The sequence below is a fragment of the Dromaius novaehollandiae genome, chromosome Z (assembly GCF_036370855.1).
Source record: "Dromaius novaehollandiae isolate bDroNov1 chromosome Z, bDroNov1.hap1, whole genome shotgun sequence".
NCBI classification, from domain to species: domain Eukaryota; kingdom Metazoa; phylum Chordata; class Aves; order Casuariiformes; family Dromaiidae; genus Dromaius; species Dromaius novaehollandiae.
This window is the reverse complement of record NC_088132.1, coordinates 16,582,212-16,598,858: the sequence shown is the minus strand read 5'-3', so window position 1 is coordinate 16,598,858 and position 16,647 is coordinate 16,582,212. Positions and strand designations below refer to the sequence as shown.

At 42.8% G+C, this 16,647-nt stretch overlaps 1 protein-coding gene across 1 annotated transcript in view; it reads right to left on the bottom strand.

The window, feature by feature from the left end:
* SLC1A1 (solute carrier family 1 member 1) overlaps positions 1–16,647 on the bottom strand; it is a 52,960-nt gene that overhangs the window by 36,038 nt on the left and 275 nt on the right. Inside the window, exon 2 of the mRNA XM_026119488.2 lies at positions 2,499–2,639. Within this exon, the coding sequence (XP_025975273.1) occupies positions 2,499–2,639 (141 nt within the window). The remainder of the gene's footprint in view (positions 1–2,498; positions 2,640–16,647) is intronic.

Here is a 16,647-nt window from a genome sequence, read left to right as displayed (position 1 = left end):
GGTGATTCCTGTGCAAAAATGTTACCAGTCACCTAATCTAGAATTTTGACATGACTTCAAATCAGGAAATACCCACCTAGTTTTGTAGGCATCAAAACTTTCTAGATGTCTTTGGATCCAGACCCATGATCTAGTTAAAAATATGCACCAAATAAGTCACTGCAATTGTCTCTGTGTGCACTCTTAGCCTGCAGCAAAAGCATACCAACATGACTTAATGTTTAACCTTCTTTCACAGGGAACTACATGGCATCCCACAGTGTGTAACTCAAAAATGCAGGCACAGAAGATGGTCATTCAGGCTCAGCTGATGCGTTGTCACTAATTTTGCTGCAGTAACATGATTACATGTTAGGACTCTAGATGACTGCCACTGAGCATGTCAACATGTACATAGGTCTGACAGCCCAGACTGTCAGATATAAACCCTCCAGGCGTCCAAAAACTGGCACTCTCCTGTCTGCATAATGTGGGGGTCCTGAAGAGGTGGATGTACCGAGAACACATCTGGCCCCACCAAGGACATCCAGCATGCAGGTGGTGGTGCTGTCCTCACGTGTCCCATGTTTAGGCAATTAGGATAAGGTAATTGAATAAGAGAGGAAAGCATCACTTCTCCAGCTATTTTCTTTTTCTGAAGTCCCTGATACAATTTTTTTGAGGAAAATGTTTTTGTGTCTCCACACACACATGCAGTTTACTCGAACTTTGAAAGTGAATTATTAAATAGCAGCACAATAGGTTTTTAACATTGCTATTGTTTTTTTCCTTTTTGAAGTGCCAGACAGGGAAATATTTCATAAATAATTCATTTGCCTTTTAAGAAGCCTGCATAACTATCTTGATTATATCACTTATTTCTAAAGACATAGGCCCAAACTACAAATCAAAGCTTGTTTGAAAAGAGAAATAGATTAATTTTCTCTTGACAGCTTTTCCTGGGTCTCCTGTCACAGACTCAAGTTCAATATGATAAAAATAGAGCTGTTTTCCTTTGCTCTTTGTCTCGTCTCCTCCTCTATTTAAAAATGCCCCTGTCCTCTCCATTAAGTAAAACATCAAGCCCTTTTATTCCTCTCTCTGCTCTTCTCTCCTTTACATACTAATGATTAGCAGACCATTTCGTCCCTCGTTGGTCCTCTGGGCAGAGGTCTTGACTGTCTTCTGCTGCCAGTACTCACCCTACCTCTTGCAGCTTTTCCTCTCTGGCTGGCTGTCCATCTGGCCACTCTCCATTTTAATCCCATCGCCGGCTTCCTGCCACTCCTCCATTATTTCTGTGCTCCCAAGAACTGGGTAGCTTCACTAAGGCTCTTCCTGTTAAAGGCCAACCTTGGGGTGCACTACTGACATTAGTGATATCTTTGCCATGAACTTCAAGGAGTTTGGAAGTTTATCTTCTGTGTTCTTTCCTCCTTCAAAGCACTTTCACAGCACACTCACAATTCCCCTTTCATTTTCTGACCACAGTGTGTTCTCCTTCTCTGTAGTCAAATGTCTGATATTTTTTCATGACCACCCAACCATTAACAAATATGTGGACATGAATGTAGTCCCAAAATAGAGGCTTTGTAGAGATGAAAAGGGAGAGCACACTGACAAATGTGCCCTGACTTACTGTAGAAGGCAAACAAACTCTTGCTCCCTGAACAAAAGCTTAAAGAATAAAGACTTGTTTGGTTTTCTTTACTTTGAGAAAAGCCTATTTGACAGCCAGTTCCTTCACTTCATGTTGGGCTTACTCCTGCAAATCTTCTCAGATCTCTCCTACTGTGAGAACTGGTTGCAAATGCTAGCATGCCAAGGCTGGGAGTCCAGCTGATGGCTTGCTTGCTTCTGCCAAAAGGGGGAAGTTTTGCTCTCCTTTCCATAACCCTGTCCTTGGCTATGCAGTCTCCCCACTCGCATGCACTTCCAAAAACCTCCTTTGAATCAAACAGATCAAACAGAAAGAGATTATCTTTTTTTCTTTTTCTTTTCCTTTTTTTTTTTCCTTTTTTTTTTTTTGCTAATTTATAGTTTTCTGCCAGGTCAGTGAGTTGAATGGGCTTACAGATGGATTCAGCAAATGCCAGAGTTCATACAAAGTACTTCATGGGAGTTTGCTGATACCAAGGAAAGGCAGGTGAGGAATCTCCTCCTTTTGTGACAGGAAGCTATGAGACAGTCTCTCCCTGTCTTGTGAAACGGCAGTATGAGACTGCTCATAATACTTAATGCTGCACCTAAGAACATGCAGTTGCAGCCTTGGGCTTGCAATTTGCAACTGTTTAATCTACTCCTGAAAACAAGGAGAAAGAGATACAAGAATCTACAAACATGGAATTTTTTTTATCTTGCAGCTTTTTGGAAGCATTGTTTTCCACAGAAAAGATAAATGTATGCAATCTATACTTTTATTAAAGAGTTCCCTAAAAGTTTTTGAAGGTTTTTTCTGCTAGGAAGGAAAGGCAAAATGGTGTTATTCCCATCAGCAAACAGCGCATTTCCAGGCATACCTGTGATCATGCTTGATATGATTAACGGCAGAATGATGAGTTTGAGCATTCTCATCAGCACCTCCCCGGGAAAAGCAAAGTAGAACTTATCCAGGTTAGAGAGCTTGCCATACTCCCGTACCAGCACACCAACTCCAATACCTGAAAAGCACATAAAAATGTGATGCGTTTAGAGACTCAGCAGTAATTTATAGGAGAGACATGGGGAAGAGGGAAGAAAAGTAGAAGATCAATAAAACAAAAATAGTGAGCAACAGACACATTTTTACAGCTGTGGCATGACTTCCAAAGCAAATTAGTAATGAGATGTTTCCTTTGCTTTCTCTCCTGTGTATTGATGATAATAAAAATAATGAACAATACATATAATCCTGAACTGGGAGGACTTCTTTAGGTGTATCTTTAGGGGAAAATTCTGTTTTAATCCTCTGATTATCAGTCCAGTCTGGCAGAATCTTTTTACTAACCCACTTTTACCAGCTCTAGCTGATTCATAACAGCCATTAAGAAATGAACATATTATATGAACACTACCACACATTAAAGAAACAAAGTGATATGCTAGAAGCATTTTTGATGATCCATATTGGCTAAAATATATGTCTCTATATAGATATTGGTATATAGGTATAGGTACATATACATATATAATACCAGCAGCAACACATTCAGTAATTGCCACTCTACAAAATTAGAAAAAGGACTGTGATTGCAATCATTAAATATCATCAAGGAAAACACATTTTTGCATATTTCACACTCGTATTATTCCACTATATATACAAACTACCAGACTAGCTGTATAATAAGAGACTGAGCTCTGCAAAGGGATGCTCAGTGAAAACACCTACAATAGAAATGTTGCCCAAGAAGCTGCTGTATAGTTTAATTAAATAGGCTTACAGGATAGCCCCTTATTCTAATTGATTGAGGTTGTGGGGGCAGACAGCACCAGCAGGTTCAAAAAGAGATTAGACAAAGCCACACACGACAGGTTTGTACTCTTGATACTGGAGGGAATAGATGGGGATCCCGCACCCAATTCTTCCTAGAGAAGAAACTCACTGATCTTTACTTCTAGAAAGTAAAGATTTTCTGCAAAAATCCTCCCAAAACATTCACCTCTGCTGTAGTGTATACTAGTCAGTATGCCATCTGGATGTTAGTTGATACAGAAATGTAAATGACTAGCTACTTTAACAGAATCTCTTTCTCAGGTCTGACAGCACAAAAAGACAATGAATCATCTTTTCCGCACTCTCCCTGCAATTGAAGAAACAAGAGGAAGGCATAGAGAGGCAAATTATAAACTCCTACCTAGTCTTTACTGTTAACAAGAAGATGGAAAATGAACAAGGTAACCTTTCAGGCAAATAGCCTGTTCTAAGCAACAAAGAAGATATCTGATTAGTTTGTCGTCTGTGCCAGTGAACAGACAGTTTAACCTCCTTGCAACACCTTGAATCTTAATAGCCTTGAAAATATTTGCAATATTATGTAAATGCCCTTAATCAGTGGAAGGAGAGACACAAAGACCTCTACTTTTAATCTAGTGGCTAAACCAAACGTGTTGAAAGGAATTAGGCTGCACTTTGAGATAAGCCTGGGGAAGATAAACCTCTACTTGTAAAATGGCTACATATATCAAGGCAAATTGATAAGGCTTTGATCTTGCAAATGCCAGTATAGATAGTTGAACTTAAGCATACAAGTACTCTCCATGTCTTCAGACTATTCACATGCCTAAGGGTAGGCATATGCTTAAACTGCTGCAAGACTAGACTGTATGTTTACTTCAAGTGGTGCAATGCCATTTTACGATAGAATACAGGGTATTAAACTTCACATACTAGATACAGCTGTCAGCTTGCCATGCAGCTGCTCCTGTGTTTCTGAAGCATGCAAGATGTTTACAATGGTGAGGAAGTATGTGCCTTTTCCTAGTGCAGCTCTCTGCTCCATTTTATCACATGGTGGAAGAGATTTTCCTCTTTTACATGCCTTGACACAAACTGGAGAGTATCCCCACATTACAAGATCACAGACATATACCTGTAGTAAGCTCCTTTTCACATCAAAGTCCTACCCACTCCTGCTCTGATCCTGTGAAGATAACGGTGCAAGTAGCCCTTGAACCCCAATTCCTCAAGAGTCTTAATAAAGATGGACATCCAAAATGCATTATCCCCGACAGAAAAAGGCAAATCTTACCCAAAAGTACTCAGAAAAACCATGGCCTAGAAGGGAGCGTTGGCACCCACAGAGGAAGGCTACAAGTGCAGCATGACCAGCACAGCGCAGGTGCATGCATGGAAGATGTGTAGGGACAACTAAGATGACTCCTACTGTAGCGTGTGCTCAGGCGAGAGCCCAGGTGTTTTCTGGACAGGAAAGAAGGAAGAGGATGACTTGTGATCCGCTGCACTTTGCAAAGAAGTTGAAAAGGGCAACACATACTTTGTTTCCTTCTGTCAGTCAGGGGTGTTATGTTCAGCAGGTGTGACTAGGACATTTTCTAACCATGTGCCTTTCATTCCAGGTGATGACTCTCATGTTTGCACAGCTGGCAAGTTTTCTTCTCTTGCTCCTTTTACATTCAGCAGGATCACAAGCAGGTAGGATGATTCACCCTCATTTTTATTCCTCAGAATTCTCTTTTCTGTTTCCTTGGATTTCACTATGAGCATTTTCCAAGCTCTCTCAACATTTTTACAAGGTTTCCCTTACACTTTTTCACTTAAATATATGTATTTGCTTAGTTTTTGGAGAGGATGTTATCTATCTAGAGGCACTAACATAGAACATACTTCCTCATTCCAACAATCTTTTGAAATGACATTGTTGCTCTCACTTCCTTATTTGTGTTATTCCTTTACCAGAATGTGGCAATTACATTTGTATTAACTTGTTCAGTATGACAAAATTTAGTAAAATACGGCTGGCTACCTTCTAAATCTACCATCTGGTGCTAGAATTTAGCACTGAAATATAAGAAGAAAATTGATTTTGCAACAGTAACAGGAAAGGGTTAGCATGCAGAAAGTATTTACTTTAATACTGGAACTGGACAAATATAGAACTTTTTCATCCTAGTCTCAATAACCAAATCACTGGAATTTTGTTCCTGGAAATTCTAACACACAGAAAGAAGTGTGGTCCAGCATGAACACATGTCACATGGTCACCAGTGCTTTTAACATTACTTTGATTAAATTAGCTCTGAACAAGTGTAGAAGACAGTGTTATAAAATGTTAATTTGTCTACATGAACCATACTCCACCATCTGTGGAGCTCACTCTGACACGGAATTATTTCCAACAGCCACAAAGCTCTCTACAGCAGGCAGGGCCTCTGTTATTTGAGTTTTTCCTTTCTCTTCATTTCTTCTTTCATTTATAGCATGCTTTATTTTTGCTTTTTAAAAGACAGCATAGCATCCCTTTTCCCTCTTGCCCTCTTCCTCATTTCTCAGTTTCACTCACTCCTCCTTTTTCCCCATTCTAAATTGTTTTCCTTCTTTCCCAGCTTTTCTCCTTGTTTCCCCTTTCTGTCACATGGCTAAGTCAGCTAATATTTTTACTGTAAGAGCAATCCTCTACTTATTTCTTGGTGGCATGTACCACATAGGGTCCAGACTTATTTTGTAGTACTGGGCAGGAGGGAAAGATGAAGGTGAAAATCCAGCACAGCCATGTCTTTAATTTTCTAAGGTGCATATCTCCTTGCAACCGTATGAGAACGTGGTGTACATTATGGTGTTCTCTTCAACACTGGCTCTCCCAGCAGCTCCTGACACAGAAAGCCAAAGGTGCCATCGGATGCATGGGGCTGCAGGTCATGAAGCAGGCCATAGAAGGACATTTCTCCCATCTGATCCCATATGCAACAACATACATCTTGACTACCTGGCATTACTACCCTGGGTAGCACGTAGTCTTTCTACAAGTCCTTCAAAGAAGGCCATAAATGCAGACTAAGAGAAGGAAGGGGTGGGGGAAGAGGAACATGAGAGGAAAAACAGAGCCAGAGAAAAATGCTGAGAATGAGCATATCAAGTGAAATCTGTCAGCACCCATCTTCCAGGCAATCCCAGGTGTTCCAGCACAAAAAGCTAGAGAGAATACATGATTCCCTTTCACGGGATGACCCATTTCTTCTGTTGTCTTCCTCGGGGAAAGGGAAGGACTGCAAAGGGCTGCACTGCATGTAGCACTCAGTCCATCACACCTGTGAAGCCTGAGGCTTTGCAGGGTCTGGGAGACATGTGCTGTCTATAAGAAGGTGGCAAAACCAGTCTACCCACTGACTTCATTATGGGAAGGACTCTTACAGCGAACTATAAAGATGAGAAAAGAAATCCAGTGTATATTTCTGGAGGCAATTCATCAGTTTTGTAAAATGATGTGTTCTAAATTACACCATATCCCTAGGAGGGGAAACAAAAAAAAAACAAAACAAAAAAAAAAGGAACTCATTTTTCTTGGTTTAATGTAATTCCAGAATGTAAAAACTCTCTTTTTACAGAGCAGAATTAGTGATTCTGGCTGATATTGATAGAAAATGGAGATATTCCAGGAATTTTTCTTTGATATGGCACTGAAAGAAGAAAAAATGTAGACAAGTCTCATGGTTCAAGGCTGATATTCTTTATTGTACTGTAGTAACACGGACTATGGTATCAACAAAGTAATTAATTTTTTCATATTGTTGTATGCCATGTAGTGCACATGACAGACCAAATAAATGCAATTACTTCTGTCATACTGGTGGGTATTATTTGGATTATTTTTATAGCAGACGATTAATGGGATTGAAAAAGCTGGAAGACAAAGTTCACTGACTTGATTTGAAATAAAGCATAAAACATTCACTATGTCAGACTGCAACAAACACAGACAGGCAATATTTTTACACTCTATGATATAGCCTGAGTCCTTTAGCAATACTGTATAAAATCCATTTTGTTTCTGCTCTGTCTAGAGGTTGTATAATATTTTTGCTGCCTCTTAACTACAAAGGAGTGTCAACTACACAATGCTAAAATGGAGGGCGTAGAAGAAATTGTTAAACTAAGTAATTCAGCTCTGTTTAGATTACTTTTAACTTTTCATAATTTTATGCATTTTGCTGTTTTATATGTTACTTGTAAGCTAGCATTCTTTCTGATAAACATACCTATGCTAATTAAAAACCAAGATTGTTAGAAAACTGCATGCAACTGCAGAGTTATGATTTAGACTCACTAGCATTTAATTACAGGGCAACAGATCTTAATTCTCTGGATGCTGGTGTTCTCCAGGTTACCAGTTTGCTTACAAAGATTTGCAAAGAAAAGTCCTCTGAGAAATGTTGTAGAAAAAGAGCTCAAAGTCAGATCTCAGTCTTCTGGAAAACACTCTGTAAGAATGTATTGGAGGAAGGTGTGTTTATTCCCTAGTCGTGGTGAGACCTCCTGTGTTCTCGCTCTGATAAGCCCGCTGTGGGTGCAGCAGTTGTAAATTCCTTCACACAAATGATGCCATCATCTGATTGTGTAGTGTGAGGAAAGCTTCAGTGGACAGTGGCTCCCTAAAATGTGCCTTTGGAAATGAGGGAAAGGTGCAGTACTGGCCAGAGAGCAAAAACCAGCTTCTCACAGCAGGCAGGAAGGCCTCTGTCACTGGCAGAGCCGCCTAATTCCTGCAGCTTTCTGTGCCGCCAGAGCCTGTAGCAGAGTCACTGATTCCACAGAGCAGACTCTCCACAACACAGCCCTGCATGTGAGCCACGCCATCCTGAGTCAAACCAAGAGTGCTTATTTTAAGAGGATATGTCGTTCACCCAGGAAAGGGAAAATAATAGGTAGTCTCCTGCAATTATGAGCAACAAATATTCTGCAGAACCACTGTTCTCCTAAAATTGCACTTTCCAAACAGCAAAGCAGTATGTTAGCCCTAGTCTCAGCTTTATTCCATTTATCTGAATATGCTGTAGGTGTATTTCATGTCCATGCAACTACTAAATATTTTCAGAATACAGATGTAATTTCTGGCTGAGGATGTCATGATAAAAGAATATAGTTGGACAGTCACTGTACACTGAAGGAAAAAAAAAGTTATGACGGTGCTTTATCTATATCTTCCATTACACTCACTTCAGTACGCTGCTGAGAGCTGTCCCATAGAATCTACATATAGAAATAGTCCATCAATATACAGAAAAATTCAGAGTTATTGTGAAGAACCAAATCAATTCATTGGTTACTCCTTAACTCTGTTAAGATAAATGAAGTTATACAAATATACAATTTGGCTCCTTCATGGCTTTTCAACAAAACTGATGACTCATTAGATCCATGAAGTTAATATTTATAACCTCAAAATAATAAACACCATATTATAAAGATGATATCATAAACTGAATAATCTAGGAAAAGGACAATTGCTTCCCAGCAGTTCTACAACTAACATTCCCTTATAAGTTTGGATGTATCCTAGTGAAGGCAACTGTCCCGATGGGAAAAACTGTGAAACTCAGTGAGGCTTCATGAAGAGTGAACTCAAACTGGAACATATGCAAAGAAGGACTAGAGCAGGATGAAGGCAATGAAGAGTCTGCCTTCTGAAAGGAGATTAAGACCTTGGCTAGCTCAGCGCAGAGGAGGGTTCTCTAAAAATACAGAAGATGGCTGAATACCATATTGAGTAACATTATATGATTTGAGAACAAATTGGTGCGTATTGGACCTGAACCATTTAGGCTGGAAATTGTAAGAAGGTTCTCAACCATCAGACAGCTGACTGATGAATAGAGCTCTCTAGCAGGACATGCACCACAGAAACCCTCCTTGGTTTTAAAGGTGAAACATGATACATTATAGAAACAGATACAAAATGGTGTAGTCTGAAGCAGCAATACGACAGATGTGATAACCCTGCAGGTACCTTTCCATCTCACATTCCTGTGTTCACCATAAAATTGAAATGTAAGGTGACAACGCTCACTTGCTCTTCTTCTTTGGCAAACTTTCCCCAGGGCCATTTTTATCTGTCACTTCTAAAAACGCTACCATTCTCCACCCCACCCGTCGGCCATTTGGAAGCCTCTCTTCTCTGCAGTCACCTAGGCACGTACACATCTTGGTTCTTCCTCCATATCTCCAAGTCCACCCTGTTTTAACTAAGAGTGCTACATACTGCACTTGGACCCCTTCTGTCACCCACCTGAGATACTGCCATGTCTCTAGTTCTGGTGTTCCTGGCTGCTGGGACACTTGCTAAAAACCTAAACACTTTGCTCATGTGGCCTATCATATTGTCCTCCCAACGGCACCCTTCCAGTGCCGCCCAAGAAGTTAAAGCTCCTTGCTCCTTCTTGTAAAGACCCACCAATATTCTGCTCTCTTTCCACAACAATTGCCTGCTCTCCCAAAGCCCTCTGAGTGCCTTTGGCATCTTGTCTAGCCCAAGAAACGCTAGCTCAATAGCGCACTTCTGGAAATGTACGTCTTCATTTCAGATCCTGGAAACATACAGGAAACAAAATGGCTGGCAAGGACATGAGAGAGGTGAAAGGATAGCAACTGGCTATATTTGTCAGACTGTGACCCCTGCCATACCTTTGGTCTTAAATGGAGATGAGAGGAAGGCACAGTAAGCAGCACAGACTGTTCTAGCCATCCCCCTCCTGGACCAGAAATGATTCTGACCGTAATAAATTGAGATAAGCAGCTGGAAAGGCAATTCAGTGGAAACCAAAGACAGGCTGATAGTGACCTGCAGCAAGACCATTCTTCTGAAACTAATGAAGACATCAAAGTGTTGAGAAATCAGAGCGATGACCTAGAAAACTCAGTCAGATTAAGCAAGGCCAGGTTGTCTGTGGTTCCAAAAGCATTCAAGGAATGAGAAATGGCTGTTTTGCAAGATTCTGTGAAAATATTTAGGGTTAGATCATTTATAATCCATGGAAACTGTCACCATGTGTCACATGGAATATTCCGAGACACGTGTAAACATTACAGACAAGTTGGTAAACATGCTCACAAATCTCACAGTGTTCTTGTAAAAGAAATAGGTAGATTTGCGAATAGTGCAACTGTCCCTTTGAATAGCGTCACCTGAGCATTATCTGAATCCTGATGTCTGTAAAGGCAAATCGTCTTTATGCTTTTATAAGTTGTAAAAACAAAACAAAGACTATTTTATGTTCTTCCCTTAAATAAAACTGGGAAATAGGAAATACTGTTGTTGTGTTTTCACTGGGCTTATTAGTTCCAAGGCACAGGAATGTTTCACTGACTTCAGTAGCTTTTCTAGCTTTGGGGCTTTATAAAGTGCAAACAGACCTGAGGGTCATTCCTCCAAAGCCCCCTTTGTTAAAAGAAAGAAAAAAAGAAAAAGAAACAAAAAGTTTGTAAAGTAGTCTTGATCTCTTCTTTCAGCTTTTAGTCACATGGATGTGATCGGTACAAATGAAGTGAAATTCAAGGTTTATGTCAAAACAGAACACAAATTTCATGGAGAAGAGGGAAATACTTCATGTGACAGAGAAGCAAAGAGGCACTGTGCTTAACTTCAATTTTCTCTCTTTTTGCTCATTAGCCAGTTTTCTGATCTCAAGGCACTTCTGAGCTTCAACAAGATATGAGACTCTCAAATGAAAATGCTGGCCATCTGCACTGTACTTTTCGTCTATAAAAACAATCAGAGACCCTTTCACAATTGCTGTGTTTCATAGCTTTCTGGACAGGTTCTGACCTGCATCCAGTTGTACGGGGTGTGATGGAGAAGAACAGGCAGAGAAGCACCACAACGGCTTGGAAAGGCATAAAAAGTCACAGGTATCATCTGTGCTGCTCCAAATCACAGCAGGAAGACACCAGAGTCTTCTGTTACATTTCCAAGTGATCACAATCGATTCAGCATGTCTGGTCTGCATTTCGTATATCTTCCAAGTTAAGAAAAGGTTACGTTTCAGAACTCAAGAACGGAATCAGATGCTTGCTGTACAACTGTGCTTCTCAGAAACCTACTGGGCAAGAATTCACTTGCTTTACTATTTTCCCTTTATTTTTTTTCCCTGATAGGAAGAGAACAGCTCTGGTTTTGCTAGTGTATTTCCTGGGGTGATTAATTTTCTTCACTCCTTCACCTTCACACTGCATTGTGTAAGCAAAGAGAATTGGCCCAGAAGAAGACAGCCTGAACTAAGCTAATAGGCCACCTCTTAGTAAAGGTATGAGGAAATGGAAACGAAGAACAATGAAGCCTTACTCTGTTGGCACAGTAAGCTTTTCATTTTTAACTCACGCCTACCAGAAATCTAAACACCTTACTGTGAGACACTGAAAGATCTTACAGGGCTACATGGTTCAGCGGTTCCAGGCTACCTTTGCACGTGAACCTTCCCAGTGTGCTTGGGCGTGGTCTTCCAGGTGGCAAGAAGCCCTCAATTGCAGGACATGTTATTAACTCCTCTGCTGCTGCTGCCTTCTGCCTGTGAAACATCCAATCCATTCTTGCAGGAAGGCACTGTTGGGCTTCCAGCAATGCTGCCATGTGTGAACACTGCTCTGACATGGATGAATTTTACAGGCACTTGTGCTTTTAAAAGCAGCTGTTCGATCTCCTCCTCTCTGATCACAGAGGGAGCCTAGCCTTCCTAGCTACACTTAGCAGCTCTTGAATACATCTAACCATTTGTTTTCTTTAAAATCAGAGGCAGGTGTAGAAAATATATTATTATGCAGAGATATTACTACTCAGTATTCTAAGATCATATAAAATAATCATTTTTGTTAAAAGCAAAAAGAGTGAACTTTTGGCATATGGACTACTGGAATGACACCATAAAACGCAGAAGAGATGGCCCAGTGGCTGCTGCACTCATTGGACCCTGAAAATAAGCTACAACTCCGTGATTCAAAGTTTCTGCAATGCTCCTGATACAGATAGGAACTATGTGTAACATAATCACTCTCTGAAGAAAGTAGGCAGAAAAGGAGCTGTGATGCTAGTGACTATCTTCCAACAAGGGAATGGGACAAGTTGGGTATCTGATCCTGCAACAGGCTGACCAAATGTCTTGATTTCCAAGATGCAAAAGCAGGCGCTCGGGCACGCTGCAGAAGCCGGAGAGGCGGGATGCTCACTCACCGCCTTCCTCTCCCAGGGCGCCAGCAGCTGTGCGCCTCGCTGGCTCCTGCAGCGCTGGACACCTTGGACAGCTCCCGGCTCCCTCCCCAGCTTCTCCCAGCTCCCCTTCCTGCTTCTTCCCGAGCAGCGCTGCGTATCTCCCTCCACGGGGCGATCCATCACCAGAAAGTCCCGCTTTTAGGACCCAAAGCACGTAGTACGAGGGCTGGCAGCCATGGATAACCACGAAGAGGAGAAGGAAGGAGGGAGTTCATGGCAGCATGTAAGGATGTCTTCCCCTGCCTCACACAGAAATAGCTTTTATACCCCTTCTATTAACATCATGTGCTGAAAAAGGAAAGCAACTATTTGAACAACAGCAGCGTCCCATGCATGCAGTGCTGAGATGAAACTGCAGAGCCACAGGAAGCCTCAGAGACACCTGAAGTTCAAAGTTGTATCAGAACTGACTGACATGCACCCCATGAAGGGACAGAAAGCACCAGTGACGTGAAAATTTATGCAGGCTGAATCCCTCAGAAGCATGTTGTCCAACCAGACAACTATTTGAAAAGGATATTTGTCTAATAGGTGTGAAAATTACAGGTATTTAAAGGAACTGTGATCTACTTGTATATGAGCCGAGTATGAAAACAACTCTGCTCCAGAATAGTGTGGTCCTGCAACTCAATGTCTGATACTATTAGGTACTCCAAAGATTTACACTTTTATTTTCCCCATAAGAAAAGAGCTGTTCTGATGACAAGTCCTCCAGGAAAATGTGGTATTAGGCTAGGACCCACAGCTTCATGAATGAATATGTATTTACCTCTCTTCAGCCTTCGATCTTCATCACTGCTTTGGTGGCTTTGCAGCAGTGACCCCTGAGACACAATGTGACGATAAAAAAGAGAAGCCAAGAATCTTACAAAGTGTCAGTTAAGCTCTCCCTTTGCAATGGTGCTTTGTACCAGCTATGCTGGACAGCTGTTTCAGGATGAGTCTATTTCAGAGAAATTTTGGGTTTCTTTTGACTTCTTTATTAAAGGCAGAAGAGCCACCTGAAGTAAGCTGACTTGTAAATTGCTTTGGGTAGCTCAGCTGCTTTGGGCTCAGTAAGGCCAGCAGGGGACAGAGATGCAAGACATCCCTTCTTTTGCAGGTCAAGCTATCAACCTGGGACTAACTACTCTCCTCCTGCCTTACCTCTGCCTCCTACAGGTGATCCAGGCAAGTCCAGGGAAGAAGTCATCTGGGAAAGCCAAGGCACTCATTGCTTCCTTGCAGTGCAAGGGAAACACACAGCCAGGCTGGATCCTCCACTACAGTACCATCGCTGTTGTGCTCTCGGCATAACACAGTGGCACGAGGCCACTATTCACGCTGACTTGTGTGGATGCAGTCCACCCTGTCTACATGTTTTCCAGGCAGTTCATTGATTATTCCCTCCCCTCCACCTCCCTCTGATAGTTTACAGTCCAAAGAGCACTTGCAATACGGGTTAGAGGAAAGCTTTTCAGACAGTTCTCACCATTTACGGAATGAAGTATGAGGCCTGCCATTTCTTCAAATGCCTTAAGCAATGCACTGAGAACTAGGGAACAAGGAACTTACTCCTGAGGCCCACGATTCAGGCAAATCTCGCCCTGAAATCAGACCCACAACAAGTCTCAGAATTAGCCCTAAATCTGAAATCCAGTGAATCTCACACTCCGGATCTGAGTATCTCTCCGAATCGGTTTGGTGGTCTGAATCAGAACCTTGATTACGGCAAGAGAAATAACTCTGCGTCTAAAACATTTTTCCAAGTGTTATTTCCTTTGACTAATGCAGATATGGGTGTTTGCAGCAGAAAGATGTTACTAAGATATTTTCTGTACAGATTCTGAATCAGATTTTTTTCCTCAGACTCTTTTAAAAGAAATGCCAATATTTTGGAAAATGTGAATGACAGACAAATAACGGAATGCTCCAAATACACCAGGAGAAGCAGTTTCTTTGGAAGAAGGAAGTGTTCCAGACTTGGAGGGGTTTCAGTTTCTGTCTCCTTTCTTTGCAGACACAGGTGTAACCAGTAACCACTAAAACTTTTCAGCATAGTAAGGCTATAAGTAAAGATAAACATACCATCTCAGAATGCTGAACACGGCTCTGATTGCGATGCACTTGCAATGCTCTGAGGTGTTTTAGGCCAAAGCTGAATTTACTTTGCATCTTGATCAGGGAAAACGGAGCAGGGGAAGCAAATAAACGTTTCACTCTTTTGCATTTCTGAGCAAATGTCTAATAGCAATAATCAGGATTCCATATGACCAGGTTTGGTACTCCAGCCCTTTCCAGTAGAAATGTATTGTGAAGGCTGTTTAACTCTATAACTTTCTGCATTAATTAGTTCCACTCACGCACACTCTTCTGAAAAGTCCCAATGTATTTCTGCCTTCAAAATGGTGATACTCTCCTTTATTCATGAACGTGATATTCCTCCTCCAAACTAAGTTAATTAAGAAGCCAAAAAGTAATTTCCCAGGGGTCGTTAAGAAAGAATAAATGTGTAAGCCCAATGACAGAGGGTTTGTGGACTGCTGGTCTGTTGCAAACGTTCCTCAGGCTATATTAAGGAAAGGGCATTTTATGATGACATGCAGCGCAACTAAGCCATTTTTACAAGGGCTTCAGTTCTTTCACCTCCTGGAAATACCGAAAATGTGACAGACCCAGAGCTTCTTGCAAAACTGAATTTGGTCCAAAACGCAGGGAGTCCTTCTAAAGACTTCCTCTGCCTTTCACAGAGCTTCCCTGAGTGCTGGACTGTTGATGACAGCGCAGCAGGCAGAGAAGCTCAAAGACACCGCAGGTATTTGGGTGCCCGTCCCTCTCTGCAGGACAATGGCAGTTAGGTCCTAGCACACTGGCAAATCCAGCCTGCAGTTCCCACTTTGCCAGGCTCTGTGGGACTGAGGGAAATCTCATTTCAGAATTACAAGCTTGCAGGATCACATCCCACACTGCAGTTCTACCTGCACGCGCTGAAGCCCATGGGAAGCGGATAGTTTTTGTCCACCTCTGTCATTGGGAAGTAAGTATACCGCTCATAAAAGTGTACCTGAAGGCAACACTTGAAAAAGTCCTTGTGCAGATGTAAATGCACATGTAGTGTCCTGGATGATCAGATTTTCACGAGAGGCTGGCATTCAGCACCTTCAGCTGTTCTGGGCAGATGTTCAAAGAAAGGCCTTAGCACTTGGGATCCTGAACTCTCAAAAATCTCTCCACTTACTGAGCAAGGAACCGAGCTCCTTTGAACACCGAACGTTTGGAGGACAGCACACGCACACACATGTGCGCACCCGTGGACACCACTGATCAACAGCTGTAGGGGACTCCCAAGAGAAGACTAATTCTCTGCTGAACAGACATGCACTGAAATGGATACAACCCACCCAAAACGCAAAGCAGCAGGTAAGTCGTTGGAAACAAAAGGACTAAACAGCAAAGGCTGCTGATGAAGCAGTTATGGTGGCAGCTCTCTGCAGGGGCGACACCCTGCAGGGGCGGCCACGCGAAGGATGCTCTCCTTGCTCAGCCTCCAAACCAGCGATGCACTCGAGGGACACGTCGCGTCCGTCACGTCGCTCGCAGCTCCCGCCGGCCCTTCGCCCACCCGCTCGTAACCGGGCGGTGCTCAGGCCCTTCCAGCAGCCGCAGCAGGAGCCACCTGCCGCGGCACCGGGACCCCGGGAAACCGCCGCGGCGGCGGGGCGGCACCGCCAGACGCTCCCACCCGCGGCGCCCGGCGCCCCCGACCCGCACACGGCCCGAAACGCCCCGCTGGCCATTTCCACGCCACCGACGATCAGTCAGGGGCGGCGGCCGGACCAGCCGCGCAGCCCCCGCCGCTCTCTGCCAGCCCGCGGGTGCGGCGCGGCGGCGGGGATCGCCGATCACCCCCGACACCCCGCTTCGGGCCGGGCTGCCGCAGCCCCGCTGCCCCCGCCCCGCCCCGCCGGCCGTTAGGGCGCCTCAACGTCTCTCG